The sequence below is a fragment of the Eleutherodactylus coqui genome, chromosome 1 (assembly GCF_035609145.1).
Source record: "Eleutherodactylus coqui strain aEleCoq1 chromosome 1, aEleCoq1.hap1, whole genome shotgun sequence".
NCBI classification, from domain to species: Eukaryota; Metazoa; Chordata; class Amphibia; order Anura; family Eleutherodactylidae; genus Eleutherodactylus; species Eleutherodactylus coqui.
Window position 1 is genome coordinate 292,291,091 of NC_089837.1, and position 27,301 is coordinate 292,318,391.

The window sequence follows — 27,301 nt, forward strand, 5'->3', positions numbered from 1 at the left end:
AAGCACAAGAGCTCCTGGGATTGGGTCCCGACAGAAGGAGCCCTAAGCGATAACGTCTCCATGAGACATACAAACACCTAAATTCATGCAACTAAACTGTGATCTTGACAACAACAAAAAAAATCTAGCTTTATAAGCTAAAGGGAATTAACGAGAAATAATTCCATAGAAAAATAAATATACGGCCAACTTGGCAGTACAGTGATCTCTCAAGTTACAACGGCCTCAATGTACAATATTTTTTTTTAATCTAATTTATTTTTATCGAACTTATAACAAGAGAATTATACAATGGTAGCATGAATATGACTTTAACATATAATAAATGTCGAATTCACATAAACTGCAGTTACACTGTTGTAATCTTGGGCTGTCCATGGCATAAACTTTGCGGGTCGGACCACAAATGTAGTGCACGCTCCACATCTGAATAATTCAAAATTGAGACAAGTGCAGATGAGTTAAACATCCATTTAACACATAGAAGAGAGAAAGAGAAGAAATTAAAGGAAAAAGGCATTTAATTGGGATAATTATGTATTCAAAGGTTTCACTTGAACAAGTACATGTCTAGGCAATCATTTTTAAGGGTATAAGTTTTCAGATATAAATTGTGGTCAGAGATCATCTGGATTAGCTCCTCAATCGAGGGAAGCCTAAGCAGTTTCCACCTCCTAGACAATAAAAGCTTTGCGAAGAGGAGAATATGGCATGCTAGACCCCTCACTGGATGAGGTATAAGATTGCTTTCCAACAGTAGGATAGCTAATTTGGAGTCTTGGAATATTTGTTCTCGAGATCATCCTTAGGAGGGAGAATACCTCACTTCAGAAGGTAGACAGCAGCGGGCAGCACCAAAATATGTTGAAGAACATACCTGCATGACCTTGTTCTCCAGCACTGATTACTTGAAATTAGAAAGGAGCTAGCTAATTTCACGGATGTATAATACCATCTAGTCAGTAACTTCAAATGTATCTCTAGTAGGTTGGAATTAATTGACGATCTATTAGCACATTCAAAAGAATACAACTGAGCAACAGAGAACATTTCCCTGAGATCTCTCTCCCAGTTAAGAAGATGGGCTCTCTTTATGTCTCCATATCTCCTGAGAGGGCATCATAGCACACACTAAATAGGGAGCGAGAAGCAAGGGTAGAGTTGTTAAGCATTTTGTTTAGCTTGTAGGGGATTGCCACTTTCTGAAGTTGGGAGGACCCAAAAACAGATCGTATTTCTAAGTACTTAAAAATGTCTTTCAAAGGAATTTTGAATTTCTCTACAAGGCCTTAAAAAGGGAGAAGCATGTCATTCCGCATCAAGTCATTAATGTAGATAGCTCCTTTACTCGTCCACATGTTTGTGTGTAACGATTCCCAGTGGTAGTTCGACTATATTTATTCCCAAGTGCTGTTTAGTTCTCTGAGCTAACTGGTTCCATGAGTGGAGAGCAGTCTGAATAGGCGGAGATAAGAAATGAAGGTCTTTTAAGGGGGGTAAAGAGGGTAGAAGGGGGTCTTAGTACAGAGGCTACTAGGAGAGTTTTTAGAGGCCTGTGGTTAATCAGCTGGTATATTATTTGCATCCAACCCGGGTCTGTGCTTGCACCTTACCATGCCAAGTCTGATTTATAGTAGATGTATGTAAATAGGAGTGAGCAACTCTCAGCTTTTCCCCCCTACATATAAATTCAGAAAATAGTTTTTGAAATTTTGGGCGCATGGAGAGAAATTGTCTGAAAGTGGTATAAATTTTTTGTTTAGAATTAACATTTTATAAGACACAACCCAGCCCAGCCATGAAGGTTCTCTTTTTGCAAGGGACTCCAGCTCCGCTTGAAATTGCAGCAGCAGTGGGGAAAAATTAGCTGCCATTTCCATCAAAGGAAAGCACCATTTGATACCTAAATAGGGAATGACTTTATTCTGCCACTGAAAAGGGAATTCTTTTTGAATGGCGCCTTTAGAGATCTGTTTATGTGAATACCCAAAACCTGTGATTTATCTACATTTAATTTGTAATATGAAACTTGACTAAAGTGGATGATAGCCCCGTAGACTTCCCTTAACAACGCTAATGTATCGGAGAAGATCAACAGGAAATCATCCACAAACAAGCTGATTTTATGTTGCCTAAGCCCTGCACGGATACCTTTGATATGTAAGCTTCATCTAAAGGTCCCATAACCATAGTGAACTGTAAAAGGTACAAGGGACAGCTAGCATGTCCAATTTGTAATTTTGAAAGCCTTTGAAATGGTTCCATCTACAAGGACATTAGCAGAGTGGGATCTATAGAGGGCCTGTATAGCCCTGAATATATTGCCCCTCAAATCAAATCTCCTTAAAGTAGCAAGGCCTTTTCTGCACCTAAAGCCAGAAGCAAGGAAGGGATCCGGCCTTACTCCTGCAAATGCCATAAGGTTGAGCACTTATCTTGTTCCATCAGATGCCTGTCTCCCCTTCGTGAATACCACCTGGTTACTGTAAATAATTTCTGCAAGCGTCTTGCAGAAGCACACTTAGGAGAGGCTGTATCTCATCTGGTAATTTACCAGAAGAGATTTCCTTGCTGAGCATTGCTGATAGATAAGGGGCCAAGACTGAAGAAAGATCTTTGTAATACTCATTTTTAAATCCATCTGGACCCGGAGATTTATACGTTTTCAGTTACTTTATTACCGTAGAAACCTTCGAAAGGGAGACAGGAGCATCCAGGGCTCTTTAATGTTCCTCTGAATTAGAAGGAATGTTTATTTTCTCTAGGAAACTATTAATTGAATTAATATCGGTTTGGGGTATGGAAGTATCATTCTTGAGATTGTACGTATAGCTTGGAATAAAATAGGCTAAATTTATCAGCTATGCCCTGAGGGGGTGATAGCCTTACCCCTGAGCCATCTTGTTTAATAAGAAAGGGAATTTTGGACATGTCATTGCGTGGTTTAGCTATTTTGGCCATCAGTCTTGTTAAAGGAAGTATAATAATTCATTTAGTAGAATGCTTCTGTTTTATTGTATTCATCAATTAGGGCACAACGCAGATTTTGCTGAAGTGACATACGAGTAAGTACAAGGGGAATAATTGTGGAGTCTGCTCTAAGTTAGAGATCTGTGAGATCTTATGTGTTGTTGTTTTTTTCCTCTTATGTTGTAAATTGATTTTTATCTGTGAGTTTGTGTTAATCAAAAAAAATCAAAGAAAATATTATTCCTCCAACTTTTGGGGGTATTTGTGGAGTTTGCTAACACAAGAGTAAGGAAAACGGGGCATTAGTCTGACCAGGTCATGTTACCAATTTCCGAGATAACAGTCAGGGTCCACTTGTCAACTATAATGAGCATTGAAACGTATAAAAATTGTTTACAAAAATTATATGACTGAGCCTTGTGGGCCTAAGAAAAATTGCCCGTTCGGTGTGATTACGTCAGGTTTCAGGAGGAGGAGCAGGAGGAGGAGGATGAATATTATACACAGATTGATGAAGCTAAAAGGCTTTGTTCATCTTGATGAGTGTAAGCCTGTCGGCACTGTCGGTTGACAGGCGGGTACGCTTATTCGTGATGATTCCCCCAGCCGCACTAAACACCCTCTCTGACAAGACGCTAGCCGCAGGACAAGCAAGCACCTCCAGGGCATACAGTGTGAGTTCAGGCCACGTGTCCAGCTTCGACACTCAGTAGTTGTAGGGGGCAGAGGCATCACGGAGGACGGTCGTGCGATCGGCTACGTACTCCCTCACCATCCTTTTACAGTGCTCCCGCCGACTCAGCCTTGACTGGGGAGCGGTGACACAGTCTTGGTGGGGAGCCATAAAGCTGTCAAAGGCCTTAGAGAGTGTTCCCCTGCCTGTGCTGTACATGCTGCCTGATCTCCGCGCCTCCCCTGCTACCTGGCCCTCTGAACTGCGCCTTCGGCCACTAGCGCTGTTGGATGGGAATTTTACCATCAGTTTGTCCGCCAGGGTCCTGTGGTATAGCATCACTCTCGAACCCCTTTCCTCTTCGGGAATGAGAGTGGAAAGGTTCTCCTTATACCGTGGGTCGAGCAGTGTGTACACCCAGTAATCCATAGTGGCCAGAATGCGTGTAACGCGAGGGTCACGAGAAAGGCATCCTAACATGAAGTCAGCCATGTGTGCCAGGGTACCTGTACGCAATACATGGCTGTCCTCACTAGGAAGATCACTTTCAGGATCCTCCTCCTCCTCCTCCTCCTCCTCAGGCCATACACGCTGAAAGGATGACAGGCAAGCAGCATGGGTACCCTCAGCAGTGGGCCAAGCTGTCTCTTCCCCCTCCTCCTCATCCTCCTCATGCTCCTCCTCCTCAACGCGCTGAGATATAGACAGGAGGATGCTCTGACTATCCAGCGACATACTGTCTTCCCCCGCCTCTGTTTCCGAGCGCAAAGCATCTGCCTTTGTGCTTTGCAGGGAACTTCTCAAGAGGCATAGCAGAGGAATGGTGACGCTAATGATTGCAGCATCGCCGCTCACCATCTGGGTAGACTCCTCAAAGTTTCCAAGGACCTGGCAGATGTCTGCCAACCAGGCCCACTCTTCTGTAAAGAATTGAGGAGGCTGATGCCCACTGCGCCGCCCATGTTGGAGTTGGTATTCCACTATAGCTCTACGCTGCTCATAGAGCCTGGCCAACATGTGGAGCGTAGAGTTCCACCGTGTGGGCACGTCGCACAGCAGTCGGTGCACTGGCAAATGAAACCGATGTTGCAGGGTGCGCAGGGTGGCAGCGTCCGTGTGGGACTTGCGGAAGTGTGCGCAGAGCCGGCGCACCTTTCCGAGCAGGTCTGACAAGCGTGGGTAGCTTTTCAGAAAGCGCTGAACCACCAAATTAAAGACGTGGGTCAGGCATGGCACGTGCGTGAGGCTGCCAAGCTGCAGAGCCGCCACCAGGTTACGGCCGTTGTCACACACGACCATGCCCGGTTGGAGGCTCAGCGGCGCAAGCCAGCGGTCGGTCTGCTCTGTCAGACCCTGCAGCAGTTCGTGGGCCGTGTGCCTCTTCTCTCCTAAGCTGAGTAGTTTCAGCACGGCCTGCTGACGCTTGCCCACCGCTGTGCTGCCGTGCCGCGCGACAATGACTGCTGGCGACGTGCTGCTGCTGACACATCTTGATTGCGAGACAGAGGTTGCATATGAAGAGGAGGAGGGTGGTTTAGTGGAGGAAGCATACACCGCCGCAGATACCACCACCGAGCTGGGGCCCGCAATTCTGGGGGTGGGTAGGACATGAGCGGTCCCAGGCTCTTACTCTGTCCCAGCCTCCACTAAATTCACCCAATGTGCCGTCAGGGAGATATAGTGGCCCTGCCCACCTGTGCTTGTCCACATGTCCGTTGTTAAGTGGACCTTGCCAGTAACCGCGTTGGTGGGGGCGCGTACAATGTTGCGGGAGACGTGGTCGTGCAGGGCTGGGACGGCACATCGGGAAAAATAGTGGCGACTGGGAACTGAGTAGCGCGGGGTTGCCGCCGCCATCATACCTTTGAAAGCCTCCGTTTCCACAACCCTATACGGCAGCATCTCCAGGCTGATAAATTTGGCTATGTGCACGTTTAACGCTTGATCGTGCGGGTGCATGGCGGTGTACTTGCGCTTGCGCTCCAACAGTTGCGCTAGCGACGGCTGGACGGTGCGCTGAGAGACATTGGTGGATGGGGCCGAGCACAGCGGAGGTGAGGGTGTGGGTGCAGGCCAGGAGACGGTAGTGCCTGTGTCCTGAGAGGGGGGTTGGATCTCAGTGGCAGGTTGGGGCACAGGGGGAGAGGCAGCGGTGCAAACCGGAGGCGGCGAACAGCCTTCGTCCCACCTTGTGGGGTGCTTGGCCATCATATGTCTGCGCATGCTGGTGAGGCTGGTGGTGATGGCTCCCCGGCTGATCTTGGCGCGACAAAGGTTGCACACCACTGTTCGTCGGTCGTCTGCACTCTCAGTGAAAAACTGCCAGACCTTTGAGCACCTCGGCCTCTGCAGGGTGGCATGGCGCGAGGGGGCGCTTTTGGAAACAGTTGGTGGATTATTCTGTCTGGCCCTGCCTATACCCCTGGCCACCGCACTGCCTCTTCCAACCTGCCCTGCTGCTGCACTTGCCTCCCCCTCTGAAGACCTGTCCTCAGTAGGCGTAGCAAACCAGGTGGGGTCAGTCACCTCATCGTCCTGCTGCTCTTCCTCCGAATCCTCTGTGCGCTCCTCCCTCGGACTTACTCCAATTACTACTACCTGAGTGATAGACAACTGTGTCTCATCGTCATCGTCCTCCTCACCCACTGAAAGCTCTTGAGACAGTTGCCGGAAGTCCCCAGCCTCATCTCCTGGACCCCGGGAACTTTCCAAAGGTTGGGCATCGGTCACGACAAACTCCTCCGGTGGGAGAGGAACCATTGCTGGCCATTCTGGGCAGGGGCCCGGGAACAGTTCCTGGGAGTCTGCCTGCTCCTCAGAATGTGTCATTGTAATGGAGTGAGGAGGCTGGGAGGAAGGAGGAGCAGCAGCCAGAGGATTCAGAGTTGCAGCAGTGGACGGCGCAGAACTCTGGGTGGTCGATAGATTGCTGGATGCACTTTCTGCCATCCAGGACAGGACCTGCTCACACTGCTCATTTTCTAATAAAGGTCTACCGCGTGGGCCCATTAATTGTGAGATGAATGTAGGGACGCCAGAAACATGCCTCTCTCCTAATCCCGCAGCAGTCGGCTGCGATACACCTGGATCAGGAGCTCGGCCTGTGCCCACACCCTGACTTGGGCCTCCGCGTCCTCGCCCGCGTCCACGTCCTCTAGGCCTACCCCTACCCCTCAGCATGGTGTATTACCAGTAGTGCAGAAACAGAACGCTGTAATTAAATGTGCCGCTTATTGGCCTGTGGTTGGAGGCTGACTTCCCTTACGGAACGCACAGCAGAGCCAGGAAACAATTTTGCGCACGCCTGTAGTGAGACGTAGGTGCGTATGACTGAGCTAGTGGAATTCACAGCGCAGAAGCAGTCAAGTGGCCAAAGGCCAGTAGTAGGCCTTAAGTATTTTGCTTCTATTTTTTTAAATTGCTGAGCTGATACAGCAGACAGATACTGTAGGCAGCGTATAATATTATGTATACTCTTTCCCCTTGGCGGGATGACGGCGATCATGTAACAGAGACAGCAGATCCAGGAAACAATTTTGCGCAAGCCTGCTGTAACGCTTAGCTGCGTATTAATTAGGACTACAACCCCCAGCAGATAGATACTGTAGGCAGCGTATAATATTATGTATACTGTTTCCCTCTGGCGGGATGACAGCGCTGATGTAACAGAGACAGCAGATCCAGGGAACAATTTTGCGCAAGCCTGCTGTAACGCTTAGCTGCGTATTAATTAGGACTACAACCCCCAGCAGATAGATACTGTAGGCAGCGTATAATATTATGTATACTGTTTCCCTCTGGCGGGATGACGGCGATCATGTAACAGAGACAGCAGATCCAGGAAACAATTTTGCGCAAGCCTGTTGTAACGCTTAGCTGGATATTAATTAGGACTACAACCCCCAGCAGATAGATACTGTAGGCAGCGTATAATATTATGTATACTGTTTCCCACTGGCGGGATGATGGCGATCATGTAACAGAGACAGCAGATCCAGGAAACAATTTTGCGCAAGCCTGCTGTAACGCTTAGCTGCGTATTAATTAGGACTACAACCCCCAGCAGATAGATACTGTAGGCAGCGTATAATATTATGTATACTGTTTCCCTCTGGCGGAATGACGGCGATCATGTAACAGAGACAGCAGATCCAGGAAACAATTTTGCGCAAGCCTGCTGTAACGCTTAGCTGCGTATTAATTAGGACTACAACCCCCAGCAGATAGATACTGTAGGCAGCGTATAATATTATGTATACTGTTTCCCTCAGGTGGGATGACAGCGCTGATGTAACAGAGACAGCAGATCCAGGAAACAATTTTGCGCAAGCCTGATGTAACGCTTAGCTGCGTATTAATTAGGACTACAACCCCCAGCAGATAGATACTGTAGGCAGCGTATAATATTATGTATACTGTTTCCCTCTGGCGGGATGACGGCGATCAATTTTTTGGAAAAAGCCCACTGCGTATATAGCCTGAATATCTCTTTCCCTGCCTCACCAGTACTGCCCCTATACTCTGTACAATGACTGCAGACTGCGGACGCAATGCTCTGCACGGCCAATATACAAAAAAAAAAATTGTGCCACACTGCTAAAAGCAGCCTCAACAGTACTGCACACGGTCAGATGTGGCCCTAAGAAGGACCGTTGGGGTTCTTGAAGCCTAAAATAACTTCTAACGCTCTCCCTATAGCAGCAGCACCAGCAGCAGCACTTTCCCTGATCTCTGTCAGAACGCATCTGTGGCGAGCCGCGGGAGGGGCCAATTTATATACTCGGGTGACACCTGATCTCGCCAGCCACTCACTGCAGGGGGGTGGTATAGGGCTTGAACGTCGCAGGGGGAAGTTGTAATGCCTTCCCTGTCTTTCTATTGGCCAGAAAAGCGCGCTGTCTCAGAGATGAACTTGTCTTTCCATGTGTCTTTTCATTCCAATTATCTATTAAATGGTGAATTCAATCCTTTAGCATTGAGAGAACAAATTTTGAGTTTCAAAAATAAAAATGAATCATGAGTGACTTGTGCTCTTAGAGCACTGACAGATTTTAGAAGGGAAGTGGAAGAAGAAGAAAATAATAGAGATTTAACAAACAAAACTGTCCACGAGTGACATAGGAGAAGGAATTCTGAGTATCCTTCCCTAAGCATAATGCCTTGTGACAGAAAAAAACTAAATTAGAGCAACAGAAAGAAAATTTGTACTAGCTGGGCTCAAGACCTGCTCAAATTGGGGGGAGAAAAGAGTAAGCCTGATGAAGGGTAATCCTCCATAATGACTAGGGTTGGAAATGGTTCAGTGGGAGGGATAAGGCTGTGAACTATCTTAGGGCAACCTTCTAGCAGACTTTTCTAGCTCATTCGGTGGGTTTTCAAGGATACGCATTCCCCAGTCCGAGAGTAACTTTTCTCCATCTTCTGGGTTTTGGATAGTGTGAGAGGTGTCATCTTTATGAACAATTAGTTTAGTAGGGAATTTCCACTTATACAAGATTTATTCTCTCTTGAATGTCGCTGTAATACGTATAAAAGCTTTTCTAGCATGTATTGTGAAAGCTAATAGGTCAGCGAACATCTGGATATTTGCGAACGGGCCAGGTAAAGCTGCTGCATTACTGGAACCAAACATGAGAGCTTCCTTAGTATTAAAAAAATGGATCCTTGCAATGACATTGCGGGGAACATTATCAGGGAGGAATTTTGGTTTTGGAAGATGGTGTGCGCTGTCTATGGTGAGTTCTTGAGAAGTGGCGGCTGGTAAAAGCTTCTTCATTAGTTGGGTCAGAAAATCTTTTAATTCTGTTAAGTAAATTTTTTTGGAGATACCCTGAAACGTTATATTGTTCCGACCAATATGGTTTTCCAGATCTGCAAGCTTAGCTTTACTGAGCGCTACATCTTCCTCAGGGAAGAGAGTAGTGCGCATCAATTAAAGAATTGTGTGAGCTGGTCAATACCTCCATTTTTTTTTTTTTGATGTGAGATGTTCTTTCTTTTACTTACTTTACGGAGGAGTTTAAAGAGACAGAAATTAAGTTATGGTCGTTGTGTAGGGAGCTTCTTAATGCCAGCATTATTTCCGTTAAAAAAGCCTCAGATGCATGCTGATCTGTAGAAGGGACCTTAATCAGAAAGTCCTCAACAGCTGATCAAAAGAGCTGAGAAGAGTTTGCAGGCTCCAACCTGGTTATTCTCTTATCAGAGCTAGCCGTGGGGAGGTGCTGGCTCCTGTAGGACACATGTGGCTGGGTGCCACATTGGTAGAGGGAGCAGCACTCTGTAGGTTTCCTGTGGGTTTCCTAGGGGACTGGGAGATTCTGTCATGAGCAGTGCTGTAGTGCTGTAGTGCTCATAACATTGCTGGAGCCATCCAGTAAGGAGGGGGGGGGGGGGAGCCGGACACCAGGCATGAGTTCTCTTCTAGTGGTGCTGGAGGAGAAGAAGTCCACAACCCGCTGCAAGAATGCCCATGCCATCTTCCTGCGTGTCTTGATGGCTGTGTCAGGGGAACAGCTGTTGTCCCCAGAGGTAAGGAACCTCGTTGTCGATATAACTAGTCACTATAGAGGGGTTATGCCGAGCGAAGCTCACTTAGTAGCGACTGTCTCGGCCAATGGTCAGGCCACCTCTCTGTACAATATTTTTAACATACAATAGGCATTCATGCTCCATTATAACTTGAAACCAGACTCAACATAAAATGTCACAGACAGTCAACCCTGCAACATTACTGCAAAATCCAGCCAATCAGCATGGACATTTCACTAATAAAACCCCTGTATTGCTGCAGTGCATGCCCTGATTGGCTGTCTAATAGTGCTTCTCAGTACAGTGCTTTGAATATTAGTGTCATTTTTTTTTTAACTAACATGGTCTAGGTATGGCCTTTTTTCTTTTATTTTCCCCTAAAGTTTAACTATAGTTCATGAAAAATTGGCAAAAATAAAATTAAAAATCATGTTTTTTAACCAACAAGATAAAAGCTTAAAAAAGTGTTCGAAGGAGTCCTTCAAATACGGAACATGTGTGCATGTAGAACTTTTAGTTATTCCTCTGTGTGACTACATGTGATTGCTGCCTCAATTACAGCAGATAATTAAAATGACATGCCACAGCCTATATGAGAATCCATTGCTATCTGTATGTGACTAGAAGCAAGTTAAAGATAGTCTAGTATGTAGCCGTGACCTTTAGGGGTTGTCATGACATTTGAATGTATTCCTAAACCACAGGATAGGCTGTTAAACAATGTACTTGTTTTTCTTGATCTAAACTCCTGCTCTCTGACCTTTGGGCACAGAGGGTGGTCCTACTTACTGATTGACAGCTGTCTCTGTATGTAAAAATTCACAGAGGAAAGGCTGTCAATCATTGAATATGGCCGTCCACTGAACTCTAATGTTAGAAAAAGGAGATCTTGTATTTAGATCAATAAAATAATACCTAATGCTAAAGGTTTTTCCCCCAAAAACTATACATTAATCTGCTCAGCTCCTCTTGCTCTATAGCATGCTGCCTGCAGAGAGTACTGCGTTTTCAATGTAACAGATTCTCTTTAACAAACCCCATTCACTCACAGTGGAGATAATCCACAGCAGCTTCCTTGCATGTATGTGCTATTAGAGATGAGCGAGCGTACTCGGTAAGGACAGATACTCGAGCGAGTATCGTCCTCACCGAGTACCTGCCTGCTTGCCCGCAAAGATTCGGGTGCCGGACGAGGGCAGCAGGGAGCGGCATTGGAGAGCGGGGGGATTGGGTGGGGATATCTCTCTCCCCTGCTCCCTCCTGCTCACTTCCGCAACACAGCACTCACCCCCGCCGGCACCCGAATCTTTGCGGGCGAGCAGGCAGGAACTCGGTAAGGACGATACTCACTTAAGTATCTGTCCTTACCGAGTACGCTCGCTCATCTCTATGTGCTATGTCTTGCGAAAATGCTGCAGACTTTCACTGCAGATTTAATTCTATGCAATGTAATGTGTGAAGTCCATGGTCATATAAGTATCAATCAGGCCCTTGTGCCCATCATGTGATGGCTTTGTTGTGGTCAGTTGTGAAGAGAAGCTAAGCCTTATTACAATAAATCAGGAAAACTTACATTTCTCAATATACAAATTTGGTACAAATTTAGTATAAACACCATCCAACAAAGTAATGTACCTTTTTTTTAAACTGGTCATATTGTGCCACTACAAACAGCGTGTATATGGTCCCCAAAAAACACATAAAATGCAGACGTTTTATAGAAACTTAACGAGGATGAAAAAGAGCAAACACCTCATGAAATAAAATGTTTTGCAGTAACTCTGGAATGTGCTTTTCACAGTGCCCATGTGCGGTGTAGCTGTGAAGCCCAAACGTGCCCGTTGTTTTGTAACATACTGTAATGTTCAGTTTTGCTTCTCAGGGGGAATTCTGCACAGATGTTGTTGTTTCTTGCTGAATGCTTCAATGCTTCCAGGCATGTGTCTACACCCAAAAAAAGAAAAAGGAACAAATTTGACTTGAGGAGCGCCGTTATTAAAATGTCATTAGGAGATTGGAGACTATATAGTTAAGCAGTGGCAGATTAAAGGAGTTTTTTGAGTGTATTAAATAAAAGAAAATCTGAGCAGGGAATGGGCTAAAATTAAAAAAGTCATACTCATTCATTAAATGGCCCCCTCTCTGGCATAGTCACTCTGGTTCTCAACTGTCCAGTCCTGGATGTTGTTGCATAATTCATGTGATTACTACAGCCAATCAATGGCTTTAGCAGTCATGTGACATTTATAGCAGTACCACTTCAGCAGCTTTGAGGAATGGAACAGCAGGAATAGGGACAGCAGCACTGGATTAGAGGGTCATTTTTTCTTATTTTAGTTCATTTCCTGTCTGGAAACTTTTTTTAAACAAAAAAAAAAACTTTTACGTACCATACTGCCAAGCTGCTCCCACCCCCCTTCCCAACAGCTGACCTGTCAGGCCATGTCAATAGTCAAGACCATCTTTTTGTGATAGCATAGACCACTGGTTGTTATGATCCCATTCTCAATGGGCTGTGTTACTATATATTGATAGTGTCCAATCATCATTGACTGTGCTAGACTGTGTTAGGACACATCCTCTTGACTATGGGAAATGTAATACTCATTTGTCAGTTAGGCCTGGACTATATGGCGGCTTTTTGGGAAACACAAGTGTTTACTAAAAATTACATATCAAGAGAGTGGACTAGCCCTCTATAAATCCAGTGATGCACAGTTGATGTCTTCACTAATTATACATGTTTTCATTCATTTTCTTCTCACTCCAACCCAAAAAAACATAATGTCTTCTCCTGATGACTGCTGTTGGATACTGGGATATCTTTGCCGACTGTATCCTGCATTCACTCCCATGTCCAACCCCCCCCCCCCCCCCCCCCCATTATCAAAATTGGGAAATATGTTGAACAATATAAAAAATTAAATCTTAAAATTTTTATAAACTCCCAATTTCTTCTGTAAAAAAATAAATACAATTTGCATAACTGCATCCATATAAGTCCAAAATATTGCACTAATTACACAATTAAAGAATTGCTGTTTTTTATCACCTCACCTTGCAAAGAAAGTTGAGTAAAATGTAATCAAAAGTCATGTGGCAAATGAAGTTCAATATTGATAAATGTGAGGTTATGCAGATGGGCAGGAGAAACGGATGTCACCAATATACACCAAATTGCGTACTGCTAGGAAAAGGTGATATGGAAAAAGACCTGGGGGTACTAGTGGACTGTAGACTTAACTGGAGTAATCAATGCCAGTCAGCTGCTGCAAAAGCTAATAAAGTCTTGGGGTGAATTAAAAGAGGTATAGGGGCGAAGGACGAGAACATTATTCTACCACTATATAAGGCACTTGTCAGGCTTCACATGGAATACTGCGTACAGTTCTGGACACCGGTGCTCAGGAAAGACATTGCAGTGCTTGAGGGGGTTCAATGAAGGGCGACTAAATTAATAAAATTCGGAGGACTGGAATTAATCATCCTGGGAAACAGGTGATTAAGGGGTGACCAAATAACTATGTATAAATACATTAGGGAGCAATACAATTATTTCTCCCATGATTTGTTTATACCCAGAACTGGGATTGTAACAAGAGGGCATCCGCTACGTTTAGAGCACTGTTTCCCAAACTCCAGTCCCCATGGACCTCCACAGGTCATGTTTTCAGGATATCCTATAGAGCGAACACCTGTGGCAATGTCTGAGGTACTGACAATAATTACATAACCTGTCCGGGGAACAAGACCTGTGGGGGTCCATGAGGACTGGAGTTTGGGAAACACTGGTTTAGAGGTAAGAAGGTTTCATCACCAACATAGAAGGGGGTTCTTTACAGTAAGAGCAGTGAGATTATGGGACTCTCTGCCCGAAAAATTGGTGATGGCAAATTCGATAAAGGAGTTTAAGAGAGGTCTAGACGTCTTTTTGGACCGCTATGACATTGCAGAATCTAGACATTAGGTATCCAGCAGAGTTGAGATCCGGGTCTTGGAGTCAGGTAGGAACTTTCAAACGTTGATCCAGGAATTATTCTGACTACCATTATGGAGTCGGGAAGGAATTTTTGTCCCCCAAAATGGGGTAAATTAGCTTATGCCTCATTGGGGTTTTTTGCCTTCCTTTGGATCAACGAGGGAGGGGGGAAACAAGCTATACTGGATGGACATTTGTCTTTACTATGTTACTATATGTACCCCGAAAAGGTACCATTAAAAACTACACTTTGCTGGCTGGACAACTATCCCTCTCTAGCCACGAAAGAAATAAAAAAAGTTATGGGTTTCAGAATATGACAAAACAAAGGAACTTTTTTAAGCAAAAGATTTTTTAGTTTGTAAAACTAGAAAAAAAACATTTCAATAAATGCAATCTATTTATTATTAATTCTTTAATAAAATCTGTTAACCCCTTTGAGTCTACAATCTGCCTATTTACCGTATATACCGCCATATAAGACGACTTTTGAGCCCAGCAAAATCTTTGCAAAAGTCGGGGGTCGTCTTATACGGTGAGTACTAAAACTTCCTGTACTAAAAGCTACAGTAGAATCTGCGGTCGGCGTACGGCAGAACTTACCATGCTGTAAGGAGCCGGCTCGGGCACGAGAATGACAGACAGCCCCCCCTGATGTTGCCGCGGAGGACTTCTGCTGACTTGTGTGCACCGGCAGCCTCCTCATCCCTGCCCCTCGCCTGTAGTCTCTTGACAGCTGGACTCTCTGCTCTGTGGGGCCCCGCTGAGAGCGAAAACACCACGGCAAGGAAGCACAGGCGATGCTGATTGGATGGTGAATCTCCCCGGGGTCTTTGTGGAACTTGTGATGGGCGGGATGGGCGGGACGCTATCAGAGGTTGCTGGATGACAGGAGTGGAGGGACCGCATATTAGCACTTTCTGCTTAGATTAAGCAGCGCTGCTGATTAGAGCCACCTGATTGGTGCACGCTGTGGGAAGAGGGGTAGTCTTATACGGCGAGTATATCTCAAACTCTATATTTTAACTGCAAAAGTTGGGGGTCGTCTTATACGCCCAGTCATCTTATACGGCGGGATATACGGTAATTTGGCAGCTTAATGACTGAGTACTTTTAATAGAACAATTCTCTTGACCAGGCTGTTGACCTTACTAATGTGACAAAGAAATGAAATAATTCTGCACTTGTTACTAAACACGCCAAAAAGGTGCCAAATTTATGTGGCAGGTTCCCAAAATTAAAAGTCCCCATTTTCTCCTTCCTGAAACAAAATAATCATAAAATAATTTAAAAAAACAATAACAATTGCTGACTCTCCTCACCTTCCAGTGCAGGTGCACATTTTGGATTAAATACCTGAAAATGCTGTTGTCCAATGCCACCATGTGCCTCCAAAATGTAGAATGAAGCCCAAAATAAAAATAATCTAATTTCACAACTCAAGCATGTGCTGCCTTGTTTCTATCTGCTCTTAATCGTAATCAAAATATTTTGCACCCAACTGTTTTTGCACCACGTACAGATGCCAGGTAAGGGTGACAGGTGTAAAACCTTAATGGAGATCTTTGTTTTGAGCAGTAATGGCTACATCAGTTATCAGGTAACGTGTACATGTTTGGTATCCTTATAGTCAGAAGAGTTGGTGGGTTGTTTTATGTAGTAAATGTTATTGACTATAACAACTACATTAGAATACAATGGGAAAGAACCAAGGAGAGTCAAAATTTTCCAATTTGTGTCAGTTTTTCCTATAGAACCCACTTCCGTTTTTGGCTTATAAATACTGATGCAAAATTTTGACCAAAATACTGTGTATGCGAGTGGTATATAGCTAACAGGCAATTTTCATTACCAGAACTACTTTCAAAAAAGGCTCTTTGGGCAGAACATGACACAGAGTAAAAGCCCAAGTATGGTATATGTTACTAGTGGGCCAGTTTTAACTATTATTAATCCTTGCATAGAGTGTTACTTTAACCCATTCCAAATCACACCAAAAGTCTACAGAACAGGTTAGAAGTAGCTTCTGGATTCCGACTGCAATTTGCAGCAGACAGCCTATAGCAATGAGTGGAGATCCCAGTCTTTTAACCCTTTCCAATCCACTGTCTGACGTCTGACGACATTACGATTTAAGGCTGTACAGCTCCGATGTTGGAAGACGTACGTCGGCGTTCTCTAACTGTATATTGCCAGCCTCTCTGCTGTCGGAGCCTATCCAACGTGTCACCTCATGCAGTACTGGCTTTAGCCAGCATATAGCGCCGTTGTATAATGGCAGAAAAAGAGTAAGCCCCCTAGGAAAACCAGGATACAAATTGGATTGGAAAGGGTTAAATCCCTTGGATGTCGTGGTCTGCAGTGACCAAAGAACCTAAGGGTGTAAGCAAAGGGGGTTCTCTTTGTCATGACCTATGCAGCCCCCCAGAGCTGGCATCACTAAGACATAAGGAAGCTTTTTCTTTGGCTGCAATCACTCCTGTTAGTATGTTAACGTATTCAATTCTGTGAGAACCTGAAAGAGAAAAAATTTTGTGACATCGCTTTCATGGGAAAATATAATGCCTCTAGTAGACATTGATACCATTGTATAGTATTGATACCACTATACATGGTTGGCAACATTGACCAATGAAGACTATGTGCTGCCAGGGTCTTTTTCTATATGGGTCTACATGTAATATCTTCTAAGAAGAAATGAATGTAAGATATATTTCTGTGAAAATGTTATACTTTTTGAATCCTCTAATTCATTTTGCCTTTAATTGTTTTTTTCCTCTATAACAGGAGGGCCAGGTTCAAACGTTCTAACAGCGTGACAGCTGGAGTTCAGGCTGACTTGGAACTTGAAGGTTTTCCTGGACTGACTGTTCCCACAGAAGACAAAGGCCTGCAGTTTGGGCGCTCCTTTCAACGGCACTCCTCTGAGCCCTCAGATACCAGCCAGCAGTACTCAGTGTATAAGACAGTTCATACTCAAGGCCAATGGGCATACAGAGAGGACTATCAAATGCAGTATGATACAGGAGAAGAGCCTCGTCAGGAGTCCTGGATGGACAGAGGCACTCGGAGTCTCCCAGATTCTGGCAGGGCATCCCCATGTCACAGGGATGGAGAATGGTTCATTAAGATGTTGCAGGCAGAGGTGGAAAGGATGGAAGGATGGTGTCAGCAGATGGAGAGAGAGGCGGAAGAATATGATCTACAAGAAGAAAGTAAGTTTTGACCAATCTTTTGCCTTAAAATGTGCCTATCATTATAGGTGGCTTTTTTTGAATAAGCTGCCATGTGTGTTCATGTGGAATAACGTTATTTCTGACCATTGTATGATTTATATCCTGCAGTTTTTCCCCTTCTATAGGCTATATTTCTAGCCCAGCTCCAGAAGGGGCAGAGAATAACTGCTAAAATGTCTCCAAAACACAGCACACATAGGGAAAAGGAGATCCTGCTCCCCTAACTCTGTGCAGCACCCTAGCAGCAGCATAGTGGACAGTATATAGCAGTATTGTGCTGTGTTGCTGGGAATCCAGCACTAGAGTGAGCTAAAAAACTTAATAGAAGCAGCAGTAGTGCTTCTATGTGTGCCTCTTTTGGTCTGCAGCTGCTCTCTCTTTTTCTAGCACTTAGTACAGCATGTGCACTAAGAGTCAGAGATGGGGTTAGGCTCAGACTATACTCTATGCACTACTGTGCAATGTGGCTGACAGGCAGCAGCGTTAGTGATCAAGTAGTTTGATCCAATGAGTTATGGGGTGGGGACATAGAGGAGACTCTATTAATATGAGGAGACAACGAGGGTGATCTATTATTATAAAGGGGGTCTGTTAGATAGGCTCACCACAGAGACCTGACAGTGTTCCCCCTCCTCCCCCGCGGCAGAATATCGCTAGCGATATTCCGTCACGGCCGTGGACAGGGGGCCTTAGACTTGAAAAATGCCAAGAAAGCATATACAAAATGACACGAAATTCAAAACACCACAAAAAAACACCACTAAGATGCGGCTAAAAAGTTTGTTTTATTTTTTTAACCACTTCAGGACAGCCCATAGACATCCATAAACATCTGGGCAATTCTTATCTATTTCTGCAGGGACATTTCAAAATGTCCTTGCAGGAAATCCCCTTAGAGCCCCCACCCCACTAAAGTCTAAAGACATCGCAGATCATAGAGCTTTGCCAAGAGACTAATCAGCATGGTCTCCAGGCATGTGCTGGCTGTGACAGTGAGAAGACACTGCTGTGCCCTCCCTCTCCATTTCAGAAGTCAGCCAGCTCACCTGCTGGCTTCCCTGCATGCAGGTCTGTGACCCAACTGGGGCTGAGGTCACACAGCTCTGCCCAGAGACCAACCAACACTCCTCAGAGTGGTCTTTGGGCACGTGATGACAGTGACAAGTCACAGAGATCACAGTAAAGTTTATTCATAAATAAAAAACTTTTATCAAGGTTCTTATTATCACCCCCCCCCCCCCCTCTTGCAGCCAGGGGGTTGGCTGGCAAAAGTAAGACTGTAGGGCAAGCACTACACTGGCCAATTAGTGGAGTCCCTTCCATAACCTGTTTACCACTGCCTTCTGTAAAATAAATACACATATCCACCAGGCACACTGTATGTAATAATGGCCCCAGAACCAAATTTACCAGATATATTGGTATCCTCTCTGTTCTTTGGCTGTATTCACTCCTTTTAGTATGTTAACCTAAAACTATAAGACAATTGTTTGTCATTGGTCTTCTTTTTAATCTTCATTTATAAAAGGGGTTATCCCATCATACAAGTAATTTCTTATATACAGAACCCTCACTGGATTTCTGAGTCTGAGAGCTTCTTCACATGGACATGTTTAGTGATTTTCACGGCCGCATTATGGGACGAAACAAAACCATTGATTTCAATTATTTCATTTCCGCTATCTGGATTCTCGCCTGTTAATACTATGTCCAAGAAAAGATAGGACTTGCCCTGTCTTTTTCCCATGTAGTTAATACTACGTGCAAAAAAGATAGGGCAGGACCTATCTTCCAGCTTTTTTTTCTCTTCCAACTTGTGCAGAATGTTTACCTTGTCCATGCGCAACTACGTTCCATATCGGCTAGCATGGTTGCACATACGCCTGTGTGAAGAAGCCCTGAGAATGGGTCTCTCTAGTGCATTCTGAAGTGTAAGTAGCAGCGTTCGCACATTCGCACTGTCTCTCCAGTCACGTAAATGGGACTGCAAAAATAGTGAAGTGCTTGAACTTGGCTATGTCCAGCAGTTCCATTGAAATGGATGGAATGGTGATGTGCAAGTGTGACTGCCACTGCCTACACTTCAGAATGCGCGGAAGTCCGGTTCTCACTGTTGTCACAGTGGTTGGATTCCACCAGCAAGTTATTCCCAATCCTGTGGATAGGGGATTAGTTGTTTTTGTGGTTTTGTAGGACAACCTTTTTAATGCTTGTTGCTACTGGTGGATCATAAACAATAATTGGCCAATATAAACCTTGATGCCTCCATACACTGAACAAAAGGTAGCTACATTTTAGGCTACTGCTTCCTGCATTTTTTCATTCTGCACCGAAAATTTGGAGTTTCTAAGAGATGCTATCCTGAAGTACATCATGGAAAATAGTTTTATAACTCTGTATTAGTATGGGTTTATGTGAGACCGCTCCTGTCAACCCAACCTGATCTGCTCCTATGAGAAGGTAAGTTCCAAGACTGGACTGTGGAGAGCCATTGGATCTTGTGTATCTGGACTTTTCCAAAGTGTTTGACAGTGTGCCACATAAAAGGTTGGTATATGAAATGAGAATGCTTGGTCTGGGCGAGAATGTGTGTAAAGGCTCATTTACACGCAACGTTTGACTGTCAAAATTAGTTCAATCAAACTAATTTGCAGGATAATCGTTCCATGTAAATATGAACCCATCATTCATTTATCATTTATCACTGAGATTCAGCCTGCATAAAAATGGTCTTAAGTTTGTTTGCTTTTCACTTCATTTAAATTGCATTCTTTGAAAGACTAAATGACTTGAGGGGAGGGGTGATTGTTTGCCTTGCATAAACACAATGACTACTTGTTTACTCATGCAGCAAAAGACAATGGCTTTTCTTCACACGAATTAAAACCCTGCTGGCCAGAGATTCCTCATATAAACACCTGAGCAAACAACATATACAGAGTTTACTTTAGCTAATAAGGGAAATGGAGACGATTTCACATGATTATCTGTACATTTAAATGCTCAGCATTTCTTTTCCAGAAAGTCATTAATTCATTCAAATGATAATCATTCTGTGTAACTGGGACTTAACTTGCTCAATTATAAAAAGCAGAGGGTGGGTATTAATAGTACATACTCTGATTGGGTCACCGGATCACCTGACCAGCAGCGCTAACTAGAGGCTGCCTGGTGAAGGGATGCACTGCCAGCACAAAGTATTGGTAGGTGAGGGGAAGCACTATAGCTGCTGAAATCATCTGTGGATACGCAGCTGATCCCTAGTCAAAATCTCCACTGATGATCAGTTTCAGATGCGAAAATGCGGCAGATTTTGCCACAGAATTGTGCGCTGCAGACAATCTGCAGCATCTGTTGCTATATGTGAAAATACCCTTATATGTCTTCTGGAATTGAACAGAAACTGTTACTTTAAATCCCATACAGGCCTAGCAGTCAATGACAAGATTTTTCCTTGTTTTAAGAAGGTCAGATCTGCAGTGTTCAAACATTTATTAGTCAGGCTTTTCATTCACATATCAATGTGCCAAGTTTTGAGAGTGTTAGGAATCTCTCAGGGCTGCATTAGACAACAGTTGCCATGGACTGCATAATGTGCTTGCTTCTACATGATTGGGAATGCATCACAAGGTTTGCTCTAAGCTTTTGCTCCCAGTCAATCAATCAGCTGGTTGAATATTTGCAGAATTACTAATATGTAGAGAATAGCCATATTTTTATGACAATCTAAAAGGCTACCTTCATGCACAGTTTTTTGTGGCGGTCTTTTGACTTGTGAAAAATGACATGGAATTTCATGTGTTTTTTGTAGAGATGAGCGAACGTACTCGGTAAAGCACTACTCGTCCGAGTAATGTGCTTTATCCGAGTACCTCCCCGCTCGTCCTGAAAGATTCGGGGAGCGCCGCGGAGCGGGGAGCTGCAGGGGAGAGCGGGGAGGAATGGAGGGGAGATCTCTCTCTCCTTCTCTCCCGCCCGCTCTCCCCTGCTCCCCGCCGCAACTCACCTGTCAGCAGCGGCGCTCCCCGAATCTTTCAGGACGAGCGGGGAGGTACTCGGATAAAGCACATTACTCGGACGAGTAGTGCTTATCCGAGTACGTTCGCTCATCTCTAGTTTTTTGCAAGCTGTTCTTGGTGGCCTTTTTTTTTAAAGGGACTCTGGGCGTTGCTGATACATGGAACAGGATTCATCCATGAAGGTAAAGCAGTTAATTTGGAACATATTGGGACATAATTATAAAATTCCATTACTTCTGGCTTAGTATTCTTTCATACGAGCATATATCGATCGCTGTTTTCAATGTCAGCTGATATAAGCTACCATCTCTTGCGTTAAAGCTCCTGCATGGGCGCACAAATCTAACACTTGTGCACCCATTCACACGGCATGGACCCCGGCACATATACGCTGAGGATACCATGCCATTGCCCCATTCCCCTCCCTCAAAATCCCAAAAGATAGGACACAGGTGTATTATTTTAACACCCATACTCCTATTGCATCAAAATATAGTTCTTGTCCTATCTTTTGATGGCAATGCAACATGCAACAAGCGCGAAGAGGCCTGCAATCTCTGAGCAGTTTCTAGGAGGTGGCTGATGAGTGTGCTCTATGTAATCTTGCATACTGTGAAGATATATAACAGGATCTGGACACGCGTATGTAAGTAAATGACAGGCACACCATTAACTTTCAGGCATGTTGCTGTCTGCATTAATATTAAGCACCAGAAATTGCATATACAACTTGCATATACACTGCTTAACACTTTTGTACATAGTTAAACACATTTTAAGGGGGCAGCATCTGAGCTAAAGGAGAGCTATAGAGAGAGAACTGATGAGAACATACCCCAGTATAAACAGTAAATTGGCCCCTTGAAACACTGTACTCAGGTTTTCTTGTGTACTCACGAAGTTCCTATGAAGATTCTCTACTGCTTGTCTGAAGCTTGTGTTTGTATTGCTGTCCGCTAAAAAGCAGAGCTGGCTTGAATGACTTCAGGTTTGGAAAAACAAACAGTTTCTCTCAGAATTTAGCTTATTTATGAGCTGCTGCACACAGGATTTCTTAGAAGTTGACATAACACATCTTTAATTACAACAGGACAGAGGAGAAGGAAGCCTAGCTGCGGCCATTCCTCCCCCCTGCTTCTTGCTCTCCATCCCTTTCCACTGCAACTCTCTGACTTCTGCCTCCTAACCCTGGTATACATTCCTAACTGCGCAACAGGAAATGAGCCAGAAATGCCCTTTTTTTTCCTCACTCAGAGAATGGGGGCTTGTCACAGCTCAGCTCCAACTGCATGATTTACAATGGTGCCTAAACAGCCATAACTCATTAGTTTCCTGACTCCTTCTTCTTATTAAATGAAGTTGAGCATAACTACCCTTTGTTAACTTAACTGGTAGTTAGAACAGTTGCTCTTAACTTGCAAGTAAAGTACTTCTATTCTGCAGGTACAGTTACTACAGCAAAACACTGGAGACTCTATAGATATGGTAGTCATGGGGAGCTGGCTGGCAAAGAGAGGGGACAAAGTCTGAGGGAGTTTAGCAGCGCTGAGCGCTGCTAAGCAATAATGGCTGCTCCCCTATGCTAAACTCCTACCGGCCGAAAAAGGAAGGAGGATGGATTTTAGCGGGGGGAGGGTGGGGGTTCTAAACAATGACATGTGCCTCTAGTGAGGCATTTCATGTCATTTTACATCGTTCTGGCGGTCAAGGAATTTCAGGCTTTCGCATCAATGCATTGGAGGCTAACAACAAGTTGATAGATACTTTTGGAAGGGCAACATTTTAAACTTTTAGATAATGATTTCTTTGTGGAAAATAATAGGTATACCAAGCTTTAACTATTCTTATGGCACCAACAGCAGATCCATGTGGGCAAAGCCTGGATAGAGGCACATGTCCCTGTGGCTCTGTCCTGTGGACCTGTGGGCATTATGGGGCACATTTATTATTAGTGCTGTGCCAAAATTCTGTAGTAACTTGTGCATTTTTTTAGTGCAGATCAGTTTAGGCAAATTTACTATTGAATTGCTCCAAAAACTACAGATGTTATGTCATTATGTCCCACACTTCACTTTTCAAAAGTGTGTAAAAAAAGGAGACGGAGTTTGAGTGGAGTGAGAATTTTAGAGGCATTTATGGCAAGTTATTAAAAAGTTGCAAAAATGTTCCCAGTCTCACTCTAGCATACCAGGGTGTTGTACAAAGTGACTCCACATATCTAGATACATTTAAAGAAGCAATGAATTTATCAACATCATGCAACACTTGTTTAATATGTCACTATATTAATAGTGCAGAAACACATGGGCGTATGTGGAACTACGCTCGCCACTACAGCGCAGGTTTTTGAGGTGTTTTTTGTTCCATTCAAACTCCACGCCATAGTGCGCGAGTTTGAAAAAACTGTGGGAAGATAGGTCCTGTCCTATCTTTCCCTCACATTTTATTAATTATCTGCGGGAAAGATATGGTAAGCCCTATCTTTTCTTGCCCGTACTATTAACGGGGGAGAATACTGCTAGTGAAAACAAAACCATTGCAATCAAGGGGTTCATTTTATCCCATTATGTGGCCATGATTATTAATCACACCCATCTGAAGAAGCCCTCAAACTGAAGAAGAGAAGAAAAACTGCAAGAAAACAACCTTTAAAAATTCCCCATCTAATTAACCCCCATGTGCGTTGCCATATGCCGTCTTAGCATTGTAGATAATCTACCCTAGTAGCAATGTCTTTGTAATGCAGTATCTGATGAAAGGAAAAAACCTTATATGCATCTATATAAAGCTGTATGAGATGGTAGGTAGATGGAAAAACATTAAGGCCTCTTACACTTGTGAGGGTATTGCGTTACAGCCTCTCTGTACAACTCAGAGGATTAAAGCCATAATACATTACTATGGTTATTGATTAGTATGGCTGGGCTTGATATATGATTTATCACACTGGCTAGGATCCCTAGTAGAAAATGTATATTCCTTTACTAAGAATTCATCATACTATTTACATGCACCTTGTATGCAACTTTGTAGATTTGTTAGCTGTGTCTGTCTGTCCTCATTTTAATATGTCCAGGTCACCTTGCCTGACTAACAGTATCATATTGTACTTTTCTTCTATCTTCTCTGAAGTGTCTAAAGAAAATGTCATGACATAGAAAAATATTCACAAGTGGGATTTTCCTAATCCTTCTCTCAAGATTCATATTAAGGGTGGAAGGAATAGTAGTATTGAAACTATGACTACTGTCTGGCGCCTTAGATTCTGCCGACTGAGCAAGACACATCTTAAAGGGGTATTTTGGTAGTTACAAGTAACAACAAATAAATAGCTTTCTCAAAATACATCATTTAGAGATTTTTAAATATTCAAGATTTATGATGCTACCAAACTTGCTATCAGATAGCCTTGTTTACTCATGATTGCTTGTGAATACGTCCTGTAGGCTAATAGGAAGGAGGCCTTGCATGCATAGTTAAGCGCAATGCTTTCAGATGACAAATGACTACTGCTGTCCAAGCAAGCTAGTGCATATGAAAGCTAATTTCTCCCAAAACACAAACTAACTCTTTAACATAGAGACTCGGGGAAGGGGGGGGGGGTGGAGCCAGGAAATATGTTAATACCAGCAGTGCTTGCATCAACAATCCTGTCCACAACAGATGAAAATTCTTCCCAAGTTAATCTGCCCATCCGCCTAAAACATGTGACAATCCCCCATTAAATATTCCATGACAACCTTAGGGAGGGCAAGTGGGATGCTGCATTTCCATATATTGGTGCTGCTCCTTCCCACCTGCTCCTCCAGGCCTATGACTAGCCACTGTCAGGCCATCTGATTTTGCCTGACAACCAAGGTATGCTCCCACCATTTTTCTTCAGCCAATATGCTGCTGTTGCTAGCCTCTCTATCACCTGACCTGGCAGAATTCACTCTCCTCCATCTCTTCTGACCCTGTAATGACATTTAACATATCTGGTTAACCAGAACCCCTCCATAGAGGGTGACATTACCATCCATCCATTTTAAACATATTGCTACCCAGATTCTATGAGACTTTTTCTCCTGATTGTCTTTCCAGCCTTACAAGAGATTGACTGGGAGCCTGTAATGAGGTTATGCTCATACATAAATACGAATACCAGATTGTAGTAAATGCAAGTGTTGCATCCAAGCAGAGCACCAGCCGCTGCGGGGGAGACCCCAGAGAAAAGCAAGATGGTAGTCACAGTGGCCCGCAATCCCTTCCCACAATGGCCATATGGGGCCTAGCTCAGTCACACACAGTGGAAATGATCAAACCCCCGATGGGGTTGGTACATAGATGAAATGTCACATGATGTCAGTGCCTCTTCCAAGGGATAAATCAGTGAAACTAATAAAGTATCAGTCAATGTATACTTTCATAGCTGGAGCCATACAGTTTTCTTTTACTCACAATATCCAACCTTGATTTTGCAAGAATATAATGCAGTATTTAATTCAGGGACAACACTTCTGGCAAATTTTTCCTTTCCCAAGACTCTAACACACTTGCTCATCGACGTCACTCTTCACCCGACATACAGACGTCATCAGTCCCAGTTGTTTAATGGACGAACTCCTGAGGGGAGCACTTCTGACACAGAGGGGAGAAACACATAACATCCTATCACTACTGCCTATATCCCTTCTCTTGCTGTTCTAATGGCCTTTGCAACTGACTTGTCCTCAGAGTGGAAGTAGTAGAGTAAGTCCTGTCCCTTGACTTAGTAGTTAAGCAGGTGAATGTGTGATCACGACCATCAATTCCTTAAACAACATTCAATGACATCATGGAATGGCTGTGATTGGTTAACCCAGCGACAGCTTTCATTGGCTGATGCAGCACTGGATTAACCAATCAGAGCATTAGGTTGCTGGAGGTGGGGTATTCAAGCCCCGCTTCCAGGAATAAATGCTCTGTCAGTGTGGAGGAGGATGTGGCAGCCTGCAGCAGTGCTACAGACCATCACGAGGACCAGAACGCTGGCGGTAGGTGAGTATTAGACCCCCCGAGCCCTAGCTTGCGAGCTTCTTGACTTGCGAGCAGGTTCGTAACCCAAGTTTTTGCTCTTAAGTCAGAGCAAAAATTCAGGAAAGAGCCTGCTCACAAGTCAAGAAGCTCGCAAGCAGAGGCACTCCTAACCCAAGGTACCACTGTATTTGATATAAATGGAAACAGAAATTCAAAAGTTTTGTTGCACAACATTAAAAATGTTTTCCACATCAGAAGTGTTCAATATGGCCCCCTTTGTCACTTGACATACATCGAGCCTGTAGACAAGTTCCTGCCATACATGTTGTAAATGTATCAGGATTGACTAATATAATGATTTCTGTGATGTGTACTCACAGATCATGGTGGGTGGTAAGGGGAGCATGTAGACTCTATCTTTAACACTTCCCTAGAGAGAAAAAAAATCACAAGACATAATGTCTGGGGAATGTGGAAGCCAAGGAAAAAGTTAACTATTGTCACGACCTGCACGGCCAATCCATCTGCTTGGTAGTTGCCTATTGAGCTCACTTCTAACTTCATTGCAAAAATAGAGGGTGGGGAGATGAAACCTGAGATTTCTTGTTCCAGAAGCCATATCTGTAGCATCTTTAACTGTTTCTTCATGGCAAATGGGCTGTACACTTTCCTACAGGTTATAGCACAAAACACTCTCACCTTGGGGGATTCACACAAAGGCTCCACATATGGAATGTGGGTTTTAGTCCCCCAGATTCTGACATTACGTTTGTTAACTCTGCCTGAAAGTTGGAAAGCTTCATCACTAATCACGAAAGATTTCATTACAGTTTGCATTCTCATACAGAATGAACGTTGCCTAAATTTGTCATCTAGTTTCAGGGCCTGCAATCGG

The 27,301-nt window shown here is 44.0% G+C and overlaps 1 protein-coding gene across 1 annotated transcript in view; it reads left to right on the forward strand.

Moving 5' to 3' along the window:
- The window catches only part of DLGAP3 (DLG associated protein 3), a 378,675-nt gene that overhangs the window by 344,386 nt on the left and 6,988 nt on the right, over positions 1-27,301 (forward strand). The window contains exon 11 of the mRNA XM_066573296.1: positions 16,941-17,368. Coding sequence (XP_066429393.1) covers positions 16,941-17,368 — 428 coding nt within the window. The remainder of the gene's footprint in view (positions 1-16,940; positions 17,369-27,301) is intronic.